At 42.4% G+C, this 16088-nt stretch overlaps 2 protein-coding genes across 3 annotated transcripts; both read right to left on the bottom strand.

Annotated features, from left to right (window-relative positions):
* Positions 1 to 7621: 7621 nt before the first annotated feature.
* Positions 7622 to 10997, bottom strand: LOC123088336 (uncharacterized). The gene is made up of 3 exons (XM_044510529.1): positions 10841 to 10997; positions 8492 to 10512; positions 7622 to 8409 (listed from the first exon to the last, which is right to left on the bottom strand). The coding sequence occupies exons 2-3, from the start codon at positions 8569 to 8571 to the stop codon at positions 7878 to 7880; spliced, it is 612 nt and encodes a 203-aa protein (XP_044366464.1). The 5' UTR covers positions 8572 to 10512; positions 10841 to 10997; the 3' UTR covers positions 7622 to 7877.
* On the bottom strand, positions 10608 to 13871 carry LOC123088335 (GDSL esterase/lipase At5g62930). Of its 2 annotated transcripts, none has more exons than XM_044510528.1 (8): positions 13627 to 13871; positions 12983 to 13129; positions 12778 to 12893; positions 12605 to 12682; positions 12374 to 12511; positions 11726 to 11802; positions 11233 to 11397; positions 10608 to 10998 (listed from the first exon to the last, which is right to left on the bottom strand). In XM_044510528.1, exons 2-8 carry the CDS (start codon positions 13059 to 13061, stop codon positions 10842 to 10844), a joined length of 810 nt encoding a protein of 269 aa, XP_044366463.1. In that variant the 5' UTR covers positions 13062 to 13129; positions 13627 to 13871; the 3' UTR covers positions 10608 to 10841. The 2 variants fall into 2 exon arrangements, with proteins under 2 accessions (XP_044366463.1, XP_044366462.1); XM_044510527.1 differs by having other exon boundaries at positions 12778 to 12899; positions 13627 to 13870.
* Positions 13872 to 16088: the final 2217 nt, after the last annotated feature.

Here is a 16088-nt window from a genome sequence, read left to right as displayed (position 1 = left end):
AATATAATTATATATAGGAAAATGATAACATTGAAAATTATATTCAAATTCAGATCTATCAATATAATATTTGGTGACATATGCATTAACATTTGCTAGTCAAATATATGATCAAACTACAACCCGAAATATGAAGCGGACTAGTAAACCGGGATGGAGATAGTATCAAGGAAAACTACGAGTACCATAGAACAACAACCGGAAGCGGAATGACCAATAAGAAATAAAATTACACTGAATATCATATTAGCATTCTTCTTCCTCTTTTTGATTGTCGCCCGCCACCAAATGAAAATTACACTAAACCAACAGTAAAAGGGACACATGCAAACACCCTTGTCATACCAGGCTTTGAGACCCGCAATAGCCACTCGTCACTTGAAACATGATCTATATTCTATAAATCACTGAAGAAACATCGGTTCGAGCAGTACAGACTTATAATCCATTGCCACCGGTCCAGAGAGTTGGAGAATATGGAGCATGTCGCAAAACAACACAGAAGAAGATGTCGAAGTCACGCCATCAATAGCCGGCCAATTGCTCTCCTATAGACACGCCAACTGTCAATATTCGAACAGACCTTTCGGAAACACAAACTCTCACAAGCCCTTCATTGACTGTAGATCAAACGTTGTCGAGGTAGGGAGAGGTTGGAGAGATCTTATTCAAACATGTCATCTTTGCCATCGCATCGTCGATGCTGCCTGGTAAAACAAAGCCTAAGGAAAAGACAAACGAAAAAGACGGATCCACACTCCTCTTACCGCCGACAAGGCAATGGAACAGGGGAGAGGAGGTGGACCAATATTGTGGTGCCTACTAGAGTTGTAAACAGGAGCCCTGTACGGCTGTACGGCGTTGGGCCTTAATGCACGTGTATCAGGCTGACCTTGAGATTGTTTGCCACGAAGTGCTAATATGTATTCAGTTATGGTTGTTAACCCTGAGTTAATTAGTTATGTTTAGAGTATTTAACTATTATTATTATTATCATATATTTTATATCTTAAATTCAGATTCAGCATGCAGAATACAATTGGATGTTATAATAATACAAGCACAAAGGACAGTACCATCAGCCAGACGGTACATCAAGATATCGAGGTACATAGTTTTTGTTCTTCCTCAAACTTTGTAAGCTTTCATCAAGTCCTAGAAAAATTATCAACATCTACAATACCATTAAAATCATCACGAAGTATTTTTCATATTGTTACGCAAATGTTCATATTTTGTCTCTATAAACTCGGTCAAACGTTATAAATTTTTACTTCAGAAAGATCTAATATGCAATATATTTGGGCATGGATTAACGATATGTATTACCTTGTGATTTTATACTTAATGTGACAAAAAAAATCAAAATCAACCATAGAAAGTAAAAGCTGATGCAGAGAGCTTGTCAAAGAAGCTCGATGCTCTTGAAGCCTACAAAAGGTAACCACTACGAGAGACGAGACTACTGTTTATGCACTACCGGCAAAATTATCAGTTGGCACCGTCTTATATTGTTGAGCTGCACGAATATTTTGGGTAGTAATCTGGAAGATTGCTCTATTCAAGAACTGCAAAGCTTAGAGAATAAAAATGAAAAAAGCCTTCTAAGGATCCGAACAATGAAGGTTTGCAAATTCAAACCCAGTCTACATACAATTAGCAATAATAAATTTATGTCTGCATGATAGACAAGCTAGGCAATGGAAGCTTACACAACCGTTAATGCTACATAAATGCTTAATTATCTTAGAGCAAGTACACTTACAGGTTATAAGAGTTGTTGGTTAGTTGGAGGAGGGAGAATAGAAGGGGGCCGTAAACTTACAGCAAGCTACAACACTGACTCCAAAAGGCTTTGTGAGAGAGTGAGGTGTGCCAAGTATTAATGTCTTTTTTCAAAAAGGAGGTTTAACATGTGGTATTTGCATCATTAATGACTTAGTATGTATATTTATATGTAAGTGCAAAGATAATAAAAACTTAGCATGCTAGCAGTGCAAGCTTAAAGCTACTCAATTATTTTACATGTCAGACTCTGCGGTTGGAAGAGCAGCTTGCTAAGCTGAGGCAAAATGTGATGAAGTTGAGCCACAACAAAGAAGAACTATACTTCCAGGTGAAATTGCTTTCTTGAATGAAATAACCCAACTCCGAACACTTATCCCATCCCTCATGTGCATCCCAGTCAAGATCAACACCCATCCATGCATCTAACAAGCAGCTCACCTAAGCATAACATATATAACGATGCATCCACTGATAAGCTTGCCCTCGTTAATCTGTGTAGTACAAGAAGGAGCACCACCTTGCGGAGGCGGTGGCGGCCACTGCTATGGCAACCTTCCCAGACGACCATGACCACCACGATCTCACGGATGTAGAGGCGGAGCTATTTCTTCGATTGTATGGCTCAAGTCGGTCCTGAGAGTTCATGCTAGAGAAAATGCTCAAAATAAGCCAGAAACGTCTACGTTTCAAGTGTCAGCAATAGCAGGCAATGAATGAATGAGACCCTAAGAAAATGCCTATGATTTGTTAGTTTCTTTACCTTTTCTACTCTCTTCGCCTTTGTTACTTTCTTTATTAAATCTTCATTTTTTCGTGCTTTCAATTGGCAAAGTTGTTCATATGCTCCATGGAAATGATTGTGGGGGGTATCTTCCTCGCTCCAAGGGACCTGCACTGATACCTTCAAAAGCTTATGCGCGATTGAGATCCGTCCGGAATCTGTCTGGTCCCCTCATTCTCTCTTCCTACCGTGGTGGAACTGTTGGTGGAGAAGGGAGATGCAGAGTGGCTACGGTATTATAGGGGAGAAGGCCTTGCAATTTCTCCTTGTTGGTTTCTATTTTATTATTTGATTCTCCGAGTTCCTCCGGAGTGCATTTCAAGTATAAAATATCCTATGGGTGTCCTTTTGTTAATAAAATAAAAAGTAGTGTGTCTGTACTCTGGATCGTACACCTTTATTGACCAAAAACATTTGTAAATCATGAACCGACCGCACCCTTGACCTATAATAATGACAAAGAACCAAAAGCCAAACAAAGGACACGTATCATTCAAGATATATTTGTAGCTTCATCTATATCGTACTTGGGTAATTCTAAAATTTGGAAGTTAGTTTGGAATCATTGTAAACGGATCCCCTTATTCGAATACAACCACCAGTTTGCCCTTACAATCTATTTTTTGGAGTTGCTGGAGGCTCGAGCATTGTTCTGAACCTGGAGCAGCAAGTGGTCGGTCAATTGGGTGACGAACCGATTGACAACATCTTGACAACCTACGTCGGGTGGCGTGCGGTGACAAGCTACTCCTGCGAGGTGGGTGAAGGTGGAGAGGCAGGATAACTAAGCGATCTCCATTGGCAACGATGGGCAAAGCCAGTCCCTATTTTTCATGGATCCAAAGAGGTTGGAAGGAAGGAGTAATTGTGTGTACTGCTACTCCCATGACGGCTGCGTGTTCGTTTTTGTACGTAACAGTTTGTAACGGATGTTACAGATTGCAATATTATGTTAGCAATAGGATTACCACCATATTTAAAAAATCGAAACAGTGAGGCTATCGGTTCAAAATTTGGAATACTTGGGGTGATTCTTTTAAAATACCAGCCCGGGATCAAATGAATACACGTATTATTGGAGCTAATCCGTTAATACATCATAAATTGTTGCTAGCCGAGTTGGTCATTGGGCCTTTAGTGTGCCTTTGGCTAAGGGTAATATTTCCCTAGCTTTTACTAAAAGACCGATGCATCTTTAAAAACAGATAAGGTGTCGGTGGTATCATATAAACGGTGGTATCACCTGATATTTTCCCTCTTGGCATTATCAGTTTGCTTCTACTGAAATCTAAAAACAAGAAGCTATCTTCTTTATTAATAGCAAACTAATTATTACTGCCTCTGTAAATAAATATAAGACATTTCCTCTGAAACGTCTTATATTTATGTATAGAGGGAGTACAAAATAGTTGAAATTTTAGGTTCTATATAAGTCAAACATGCTTAAGTAATCAACAATATGGGGAAACATACTAAGACTTACAAAAAAATATAGTACGAAAATAGTTATATCTATACCTAATAATAAAGGAGCTATTGCTTCTTGCGGTACGTCATGAAAATCGCCCCAGAGTTGCCTATAAATTACTCACTGTGCCACCCGTAAGTGAAGAAAACAATTCAATTTTATTTCAGAGTCGTCATGGGGTTCGCTTCTTATAGAGTGATACCTCCTGATTTCACAAGCATGGAAGTGCCCCAATGGTTAAGCATTCAATCTTGCACGCTCGAGACCCAGCTTCAATAGCCAGGTCTATCCACCCTTTTTCTCGCCTTTTCTCTCCTCACGGCACGAGGTCATGGGCCGGCCCATTGCACGCCACGTGTCGTCTTGTTTTTTCCATTTTGTTGTTTGCTTTTTCTGTCCTCAATTTTTTTTCCTTTTTCAAATTATTTTTGGATTTTCAAAATTTCCAAATTTCAAAAAGTTGCTAGTTTTGAAGAAAAATCGAAAAATCACAATATGTTCGTGAATTAAAAAAAGCCTGGAAAACCGTAAAATATTCAGGATTTTAAAAAACAGTCCGCGTATTATAAACTAACTTTCCTACTCTGATAGCACCTCTGAACGGCAGGTACCCAGATCATTTTTGAAAAACTTATCAAGAAATTAAAATATTCAAGATTTTTAAAATGGTCGTATATTCCAATCATATCCGTGAATTTGGAAAAGAATTTTCATGAAATTTGGAAAATACCAACTTATATGATTTGAAAAAACTGATCGGGGAATACAATAATGTTCATGATTTTGATAAAAATAATCGCGTATTCAAAACATATTCATGAATCTGGAAAACTGTCTATGAAATTTTAGAAGATGTTCACAAAAATTCAAAAACATATCGCGAATTTGAAAAGTTGTCCCCAAATTTTTTTTAAAATCTCATCGATTCAAAAAATGTTTGTTGAGTCAAGAATGTTCATGAATTCACAAATTGTTCATGCATTTCAAAACATGTCGTCTCAACATAAGAAATGTTCGTAGTGGGCGTTCATGAAGTGTTTTATGTCTACGATTTGATTAGCTTTTGGAAAGTCTTTATATGTCTAGGCATTGGTAGCAGTTCGTGCTAGATGAGATTTGTTTTTAGAGTTTTAAACATTCCTTTACGTGGCACAATGACAAGTGTGGCGTGTAGTGAGAAACTCGTAACCATGAAATTTACCACGTCAAATGCATTATGATCATGTGGACATCGCGGCCATCATAAGAGAGGGTGGAAACAAAGATAAGTGACAATATGATGGGCTACCATGTTAAAATAGAGGATGCTCGCATGTCAAGGTATTGAGCCAGACTTATTTGGCTAGGACGTAATATTTTTGTCTTCCGTTCTAACGCACAAGTGCGTCAGGGAAATTGCCTCCGAAGGTATAAAATACTACCCACTGATTCACTAAGTGATAAAAAAAACGTTTCCCGCAGGCGAATCCCTGCCTGGGCCGGTCCATGTAGTAACAACTTTCTATATTACACTCTGCGTGCTGGGAGAAAACACAGCGTACTTCTTTGGGCCTGCCTATGTCCGCCGGCCTGTTATTCAATTTCGTTTTTTTCATTTTTTTTCATTGTCGGTTTTTCCTACTCTAAATAATTTGAGACTATAAAAACCTTTAAATTCAAAATATGATAATTTTAAACTAAAATATTTAATAGTTCACAAATGCTTGTGGATTCAAAAAAATGCAATTTCTAAAAGTGTTCACAATTTTAAAACCAATGTTTAGAAAATCAAAAAATATTCATGGATATTTAAAAAAGTTAATGTATTAAAAAAGTTAATGAAATTGAATAAAATTTCAGCAATTTAAAAGATCCTAAAATTCCAAAAATTGTTTGTAACTTACAAAATAATGTATTGATTTATAAAATGTTCACTGATTCGAAAGATGATCATGCATTTTTTTAATGAAAAAAATGTTCGGTAATTTCAAAATTTGTTTGACCAATTTCCAAAAAAATATTTGTCGATTCTAGAAATGTTTTCTTTTTCAATAAAATTGTTTCTAAATATGTTCACAAGTTTCTTGTTTTTTTGTAAATAGTATAAAATATTCATGCATTCAAAAAATATTTATGATTTTATAAAATGTTTGAAAATCTGTAGAAATGTTCATGAATTTAAAAAATATTAATGAGTTTAGATATGTTGATGAGTTTAAAATAATGTTCATGATTTTAAAAAAGTGTTCACGATTTCAGGGAAATAAGAGTGAACTGTATCTCATTGATACGACACAATATGATCATGGCCATTGAAGATTATATTTCTTTTTCATTGCAGTGCAACGGTCATTCTGTAAGTATTTAATAATAAAGAATCTATTGAGACTAATTTAGTGTTCGAAATGTTAATAGTATTAGCAAAAGGGCCCGTTGCAACAAGAGAGAAGATAACACATGCTCTTAACCTAATAATCGTGACTCAAGACACTAATAGGTCCACGTCCTCTATTTTCACATGGTGCCAACGGTAGCCTCAGTGTTTACACAACGAAGATGCATTTGAATATGATTAGTTGTAAGGCGTCTCTCTCGCTCATTCTCGCGCGCGTGCGTGCACACTCGTTCAGAATAAGATAAGAAATATGTTGTTTTCCCCTCGAGGTTTTTCACAGGTCTTGCTGTGTGGTTATTGATGTTTTGTTTTGTCTGAATTTGGTTTTAGTGGGTGTTTATTTGTAATTCGGATCGCCACCGGTACGGAAGAAAAACAGATTGTGCATTATATATTAAGTGTGCACTAAAAATAATATCTTAGAAGTATTTAACAGCTAAAAATAATATTTAGATTCTGCATATTTTTCTAATCAAATTTCATATATAACATGCTAGAATCGAAGTTATAGTTTAAAAGTTATGTATAATTTTGTTTTAGATAAACTGTGTATTGATTAACCAAAACATCAGTTTTTTTTGTTAAATTACAAAAACGATCCGGCTGACTTAAATAAGAACCGTGGGTTGCTTACTATAGAAGGCAGGGGGTTTTGTGCAAAACATAAAAAAAAGATGCATTCTCACTCAAAGATGGACTTTGGATTAATTAATAGAAAAGGCAGGGGATTTTCTGCAAAAAGATGCGACGGACTACATAAAGAATTCGTACTTTATTAATATGGAAAGATATATTTCTATAGTCTTTTCAAACGTAAACAAGATTGACTTGATACAAGTGAAGTGTATCTACGGCAAAATATTATGATTTTCATTCCGTTCTGCAAGTATTTAATAAAGAATCTATTGAGACTAAATTGGTGTTCGAGATGTTAGAGCATGTACACTGATTGATAAAATGTCTACAATGAGTCATCTCTTAATTTTATCTTCAATAATTAGCTGTTTTTAAAAACATGTGATACAAATTATGCTAAAAGATCATTTTTTGTCTTCTCTTAAATAAGAGAAAACAAGACTTCTCTTATTATTTTATCTCTCCTTCACCTAATCATTTATTCTATGTGGAACTGTTAAGGCATTATTAAGATAAAACCATGCCCTTAATAGTATATATTTCTATACTCGTGTCAAACTTAAACAAGATTGAGTTGTGACAAATCCAGAACTTCAATTATTCCGGAACAAAGGGAGTAAATAGGTAAGCAAGCAAGTGAACGTTACAGAATAGATTCACCTGTGATTTATTTAGTTATACAACACTGGACCACTACGGAGGCAAAGGCAGTACAATAACTGGCTTACTGAAACTACAGAGGACGGGCTGATCGATGGAGCTAAGTTGCACTAATAGAGTAGTAGTTGTTCTTGCTGCTGCCGTTGACGTCTGCGTTGGCATTGGCCATGTCAGAGGGCGGCGGGCCTCTCCACGTCCTCCATCTCCTCCTCCCGGACGAACACCGTCTGGTCCAGCACCGACGCCGGCCCGCCCACGCCTCCGTACAGGTGCTGCGGTGGGGCGGGATGCGCGCCGCCGCCGTGGGCGTCGGCGTCGGCATCGGCATCGGCGGGGACGAAGGCGCCCGTGTCCTGGTCGGCCCAAGACGCCGCTGACCCCTCCGTGGCACCTCCGAACAGGTGCGGTGGAGCGGCAGCCGAGCCGCCGCCGTGGGTATCGACGTGGGCGGGGCCGAAGACGCCCGTGTCCTGGTCGGGCACCCACGACGCGTCCTCGCCGCCGTCAAGCGCGCCGCCGATGGCCTCGTCGGACAGCACCGTGGCGACGTGCTCCTCGCCCTGGAGCACCTCGACGTTCTTGCGGTTCAGCGCCGCCTCCACCTGTGCCCCCGTCATCGTCGCAGCGGGGGCGCGCACGTCCTTGTACTGCTCCTCCTCCCGCCGCGCGGTGGCCGAGGAGTGGTTCATGCTGGCGCTGTTCCTGCGAGCACACAGGACAGGACGATGCCGCCATGAATGACTGAGACTTCTACAGCAAGCAGGCAATAAAGCTGGTTAGTTACCTGCACCAGGCGAGAAGAGGCGTCGCCCTGGTCTGGCCGGCCACCCGGCGGCCGGCGGCGGTCAGTGCTCGCGCAGCCATGGTCGAGAGAGATCGAAGCGGCAGCTGGTTTCCTCCCCGCGAGCTCGGTACAGAAGATCGTGATGTGTCTGGGAGGGAGAGCAGAGCACGAGCTTATCCACGCGGGTGGAGCTGAGACATGAGATCGAGTTCTCTTCTTCGTCCTGTACCTCGATGGGCGGTGGCTTTATTAATGAGTTACTGCTCCCGACGCAGTGCCGGTGCAGGACGAGTGGTGGGAAGAGAGCGCGAGGAATGGCGAGGCGACACGCGGAGCGGCGCCATTGACGAGACATGGCACAGCAGGAGGTCGGTGATGAGGTGGAAGAAAACCAACGGAGACACGCCCGCGCTGCCGCTGCATGCAACCGCCCTTTCCGTCGGAAGAGGACACGCGATGGCATCACAAAACTCCGGCATATTTGCCAGCAGTAGCACTGCTCTCCCATGAGATCGATGTTTCGACGCGTCTCCAACTAAAGTTTCGGGGTTAACTAAAATTTCATATTTCCTCCGTTTCTTTTTTACTTTGATAGTATTACTTTTTGAAGTCAAATTTAATAGTAGGATTTGTATTAAAAAAATACTAACATCTACTGTACAATGCTAAATAAATACTCCAAACCAACCAAATGGCCGATCTAGTATGATGAATGTTGGTATTTTTTTCATAAGTTTGATCAAAATTTAAAAGGTTTGACTTAAAACAAACCAAATATGCAAAGAAAAAAGAATTTGAGAAAATATTTTAATTAGCATAAGATTTAAAATGGGCAATTTAGCGACCAACGGTGTAAGTTTAAATTCCATACGGAGAGAGGTGGATACAAAAATTACTGGATCTTGGATGCTGATGTGAAACTTAATTGCAAGTGCATGCCACCAAGACCAACTTCAGGCATGTAAACTTGTATAAAAAAACTCAAGACATTTTACTTTTTGGTGTAATTGGTATCTTCGCGATATTAATATATACTCCCTCCCTCCCAAAATCAGTGTCTTGAGCTTAGTACAAATTTGTACTAGAGCTAGTACAAAATTGAGACACTTATTTTGGGACAGAGGGAGTATTCTTTATTGAAAAAATGAAAATGACACAATGATGTACCTAATGGTATGTATTTGCCATTCTCCATAAACCTGGTCTAAATTTGCAACTTTTGACTTTTGAATCAAATCTGTATACACTATGTACTATAGAATGATGGGAGTACCAACTAGCCCCATGCAACCTTCACATGTAACCACAGGCCGACACGTGTTTTGCGACCCAAATCTTAGATATATTCCAGCCCAAAAGAAGACGCACCTGAAGCTCATTCGTCGACAGCACACCGTTTCCCCCCACATCATAGATCAACAATGATGCAAAAGTTGATCTGGCAAATATTTTACCTACTCTTCAGACCCCAAAAAAGAGTGGAAAACCTTTGAACAAATGACAAAGATGACAATGAGCATCACTGCGGAAAGAGAAGGGAGACCTCTGGATGAACCATGAGATGGTAAAAGCACATGATAGCTGCACACTCAGAGGTCGGCCATCTGGATCCCCTAGTCTAGAGTTAGAAAAAGTGTCTAAAACAAGCGAATTCTTTTTTGCAAGGCACAAATTCCAATGTTGCGACGAGGGCAAAGTGGATGTACACACGTCATGTTCCTGCAAAGCAGCAAAGGAGAGATTTTTTTGGCATGCAAAGGAGAGATGACAAAAGATCTTGAGCAAACATGCTTCAGGTTCTCGACAATTCTTCAGCTACGGTACCCTGCCTACCCAAGAATACTGTTTTATTACTGAGAAAAAATAGGTAACAGGACGTAGCAACAGATGTGGCCATTCTAGCCCCGCACAAAAGCCTTCAGCATCAACCACAAAGTGGAAGGTCTGTAATCGACGCTGTGGAATCCGATACCGAAACAATCCAGCACCCGATCGCCCGAGGCGCCGCATCAACATGCCGCCTGTTTTGATGGTGTAAAAATGGACATGAAATTCACACTAAGAATCTCACAATAAAATAAAAACTAAAGCATGAGGAAAGCAAAAAGCCTACAGATGACATGGGAGGCAGGCAGGCAGTTGAAAGTTAAACAGCCCACAGCCCGAAATCAATAATTTCACTGCAAAGTATATACCACAGCAATGTACCCAACTATTTCGAAGGGGTAAAAATGGACACAGAAATTTCACAATCCACAACAAGGTAGAAAGTGAAACGTGAGGAAAGCAAAACCTCCAGACATGAGAAGCACGCGGCTCAAGCTTTAACATCGCACTGCCTGAAATCACCTCACTGGAAGGCCTTTTCTGGGTGAATTCCATCGATTTTGGAATGATGAGGGAAGTCGTGCGGCATATCTTCAGGTTTCAGACCAGCTCCTCTCAAGGCCTGCACGACCTCCTTGTGGACCAGGGCGTTTCCTTCCGGCGTCAGATGCAGTCCATCACTAGGAGATATGGAAACAGTTATTTCATAAGCTGTCAAAACGAATGCATGCAGTAACTGATGTTTCCCAAGAAGCTTATGTTCATATATACAAGGTGCAAGCAGCCGCTTCTGTGAGGTGAGGGCTCCAACAACTAAGCTGATTTGATCATTTTCTCGGAAGAACTTGCGGTTCTTTTCCCAGTTCCCAAGAATCTCCATTCAACAAAGGTAAATAGATCTGATAAAGCATTACCTTAAGTAAAGTTTCTGCCAACCTTCAGCTGCTTGCATCTTTGACCAAATATCAATGCAGTGAACATCCATTTCTTTGGCTAGTTCTATGCATTGACCTGCATAGACACCAACCATTTCATTTGTCCTTTCAGGGAGCCTTCTCGCATCTTCTCCATATAGCGATCTTGAGGACAAAATACAAGCAATCAACAACTAAGAAATTACATGTGATGTATACAGTAAAGCTTGTGGAAAATGAAACGTGTCAGTCACTGCAGATAACATGAATGATAAATAACAAATGAATTAATATTCCATAACTCGAGCATTCCCACACAATAAAGAACTCATAAAAAACGCAACAAATGATAGCAAACCACAAACTGGGCCTGAGTAGAACTGACAGAAAAAGTATTGGCTTTCTTGGCTCTCATTTCTTTCTTTCCATGCCAGTCAGTTACTAAAGTTTATAGAGCAAACATGAACAGTTCAAGAGGAGAAGTGATGCCAACCGTGCATATCTTTCTCTTCCATCTTCATCAATAGGAGGTGGAGTGATAAGCAAAATTACCATGGACTTGGAACAATCCTGTATTGTGATGAAATGTCAGATTACAAATAATTTGAAGGACTGATACTTCATATTACCCCTAAAGAAATACTATTGAAAAATATATGCCGACGTAGATTTACCTCGGCATACCTACTTCAACTAGATATAAGAAAGATCGATATTTTCAAACAATGCAACACATTTAACTGTATGACACACCAGGAGACCCTGAGGTCGATGCTGCCATATCAACATGGATGTTTCTATTCCAACAGTACTAATTGTTAGGTAAAGACACTTCAAGAAACCAATGAGTTAAATGACTGGCAATCAATTCTGAAATGGAGGTTCCATAAGTTCTGTATGACAGATGACAAGCAAGATGTGAATACTGCTTCTTAATCTTCCTGACATAGAAACCACAAAAAACACTCCAGCTACCTATGATCCTAAGCAAGCCAATCCACAGTTCAACGGATATGTACCTCTAGGCAGGCAGAGTTAGAGCTAGTCTGAGACAGCTTCAAATCAGAGTTCCAAAAGCAAATATAAGCCAATACACTTCAAACTAGTTGGGAACATTATTATTTTTCGTTTCGAAAGTTACCTTCAGATGATTAACAATTGTTTTGAGATTCTGTCTATACTCCTCAACCGGAACATGTTGCCGCTGACTTGTTCGTCCTGGAAGCGCTGCATCATTAGCGCCAAAGAAAATAGTCGTCGCAACAGGTGGTAACCCAACCTGCATCATAGGGACTATTCATTAACTTACCACAGATCAGCGTGGTAATCTCATAATTTAACACCTGAGCAGCCGGATGCAAGCCGTTCGTACCAGGGGGAAAATGCGCTGGATCAGGAACAGGGCCCATCTTGAGTTGTACCCACCATAGCCTCTGACAACAACATCAGCCTGAAACACCAGGAAAAAAAATCACTGGATACCGGCACGGATACACCAGGAAACGACAGGGACTTGATTTGAGAATCGATGGGGTCTGATTCGACCTTGCGGGAGTAGGTGTTGGCGAGGGCCGCTCCCCACCCGCCGGGGCGGAAGGACTGCTCGGTGATGGAGTCGCCGAAGAGCACCAGACGTGGCCGCAGCATGTCTTGGGATCCCGCTGCCCCTACCAATGCCAAAAGTTAGAGAGCTATGTGAGAGGGACTGGAGTTGGCGGGATGAGGGTGGGAGAGCAATGCAGCAAACCACCTGAAGCGTCGGCGAGGCAGATGGGAGGGTGGCCGGCAGATGGAGCCGCCATTGACGGGCAGAATCCGGGCATCGTCATCAAGACTGAGGCCTTACTAGCAGTCAGGAGTATCTAGGGCCCCTAAAATTTTACCTTTCCCCCCTGATCTGCAAGAGTTAAAATGGCAGCTATAGTTAGAGCAGAGCAGGTACTGTAATCACCATACAGTTTCAAAGGAGTGAGCACAGAGACACAAAGTCATTCGACACAAGAGCGCCTAAATGGGGGCATAGAAAGAACCGAAGTTGTATCAAAGAACAAAAATGAATACAAACATGCTTGCAATCCTACCTACTGTAGATACTAGACGTTCGATGGAAGCAAAAGCTGAAATCATTGTGGAGTTGCAGTTAGCAGTCCACAATAATGAATCCTGGTTCTTAACAGCTAGAAGGAGAATCTTGGTCTAGTCCATTGCTAAAGGAAGGAAGGCATGGGAGAGCAGAGGAATCGAGCCGCTCCCCCCGCCAGCTCAATGGAGAAGATCTGGGGCTCCTACTGCCTGGCACGGGTTGATCTAGAAGCATCTAACGTTGATGCCTAGATTCATACACGCAGAGCAAACTAGATCAGGGGGTTGGAGGGTGGGTGGATCGGATCGAACCTGGTCTGATCAGGTCATCAGTGATTCAGTGGTCGGCGTCGCGGCGCGGGGCGGCGAAGCTCGGTGGGGCACGCGCCGACTGGCTCAGGGCCTCAGGAGGGCGTAGAGGGGGCGCCGCCGCGTTCGATTCCGCCGGCGGCGGGCCGTCTCGCTCCTGTAGTCCTCCACGGGATGTGCGCTGAGATTCAGTCGCTAGCTCTGCCAACATAAGGCCAACCTAGCCTCTCATCTCTGCCCTGCAAAGCAGATCCAACGGCGTAGGTTTTATAAAAGCCAAAACAGTATACAAGAATAAACTATAGAGTACTCCCCCCTTCCGCAAATATTAAAATGTTTTGGAGACTACAAGCACACTGAAATAAATGAACAAACACACAAATGCGTCTGTATATAATCTTAATCAAAAAAAAGGATAGAACATCTTATAATAGTGAACGAAGGGAGTATATATAGAAGAAAAAACTAAAGAGATTGCACACAACATTTTTCTTAGAAAAAAAAGCAAAAACTAAGGAGATCAAAAAACATCATTTAAGGGCATGTGCTTTTGAGGCCTATAACAGCTTATTGTCGAGATAAGCAAAAGCCCCAAAGAACTCATTTTGGGATAGAGCCTAACTTATTTCTACAGACATCTTCACAATGGAAAAAATCTGGGGAAGGGCGTTTTCCCACGGCTTATCACTTAAAACAAAACGGTGTAACCCCTTGCCCCGAGAGGTGCACTTAATTACTCCTAAAATGTCATCGTGTCAGCCCCACGTCCCACCCCTCGCCATTGAAAGAAAACGGTGCCTCACCACCCCCACGAGAGAGAGAGAGAGAGAGAGAGAGAGAGAGAGAGAGAGAGAGAGAGACCTAGTGCTGCTAGGGTTTCCAGGAGCCGCCGCTCTTCGACCGCCCCCATCGCTCCCCGGCGCTCCCCAGCACCAACGAAGGCTAGCCCCTCCCATGCCGTCACCCATCCCTCCAGCACCGTTGGCCCCCCTCGGCTCTCGAAGCTCTGCCTCCATAGGCGCCTTTGGTCCCCACCGAAGCAACGCCTTTGGCCTCTAGGCATCGTGCCCGTCTTCTCTAGTCCTCTGCTCGTCCTGCCACTTCAAAGACCTTCTGTGAGCTCGCATTCCCTATGCATCTCCGTCAAGCCCGCATTGGCCGCCCGTTGAGCCAGCTCTAACATTCGCGCCCACAAAGTGTTCGGGCTATTGACTAAAAGCTTTTCTTTGTCTTAAATCAAATTTACATTGAGATTTAACTTTCTGCACATCAAATTGAGATGTCAATTTGATTGATCCACTGTCTGGATCCTATTGCTAAGCATTTGTGAATACTTAGACAATGAGTTTTTATCTACTGGACAGTGAATTCTTATGACACATCACTACTAGGGAAAAGCCTATACACAGAATCTTACCAGCAGCGCTCCTCAAAATACGACGCTACTGCTATTTAGCAGCAGCGCATGCGAGCAAAACGCGCTGCTGAAAGGAAAATAGTAGCAGCGCGTGCGCTCTAAACCGCGCTACTGCTCTAATTGCCATGACCTGGCCATCCAGCTAGTTATAGCAGTAGCGCCCTATATTGAACCGCGCTACTGCTATAGAAGTTAGCAGCAGCGCACTTTTTAGAAAACCTCTACTGCTAAGATCAGCCCACAAGTTTAGTCCCACCTCGCTCCGCGAACAGGGTGTTTACCACCTTAAATATGTTACTTCTGAAACTATCACAACCAGTTGGTCTTCACTGAACTCTATGTGTAGAATTTGTGGCCGCAATATGAGTCCTCTCCGGTTCCTACCGGAGTGGACTCATATTGACAATTCAGATTGTACACAAAAAGATCATTGATGGCCAATGTATTTTTGCATTGACGTATTTTTGTATACTTACACTTAGCAGTAGCGCTTTTAACTGCAAAGCGCTACTGCTAGTCCAACTTAGCAGTAGCGCGCATCACCGCACAACGCTACTGCTATTCAGATTAGCTGTAGCGCGTTTTGCCAAAACGCGCTACAACTAACCCTACCTTATCCCCACGCGCGCGGCCGGCCCTCTCTCTCACTCACTCTCCCCCTCTCAGTCACTCTCGCCCGCGCCGATAACCGTTGTCGTGCGTCGCCGTCGCCGCCTTCGTCCGTCCGCCGCCGAGGTACTCCCTCCTTCCGTCCCTCCTCCTCTCACCGCGCCCTCCTCCCTCCTCCTCGCACCGCGCCCTCCTCCCTCCGCCTGTGGCCGCCCCTCCTCCCTCCTCCGCCGGCAGCCCTCCTCCCACCGCCCTCGACTTCACCGCCGCCACCCGAGCCCACCCAGCACCGTCGCCTCCCGATCCCGATCCCGCCCTCGCCGCCCCTACCTCTCCGTCACCCCCCACCCCCGTTCTCTCTGCTTAGTTAGTACTAGATGTTGTTTAGTAGTAGTAGATGTTAATTTAGGGTTCATAGATAATGATTTTTAGTAGTAGT

This window comes from Triticum aestivum, chromosome 4A (assembly GCF_018294505.1).
Source record: "Triticum aestivum cultivar Chinese Spring chromosome 4A, IWGSC CS RefSeq v2.1, whole genome shotgun sequence".
NCBI lineage: Eukaryota > Viridiplantae > Streptophyta > Magnoliopsida > Poales > Poaceae > Triticum > Triticum aestivum.
This window is presented reverse-complemented; position numbering and strand designations above follow the sequence as displayed.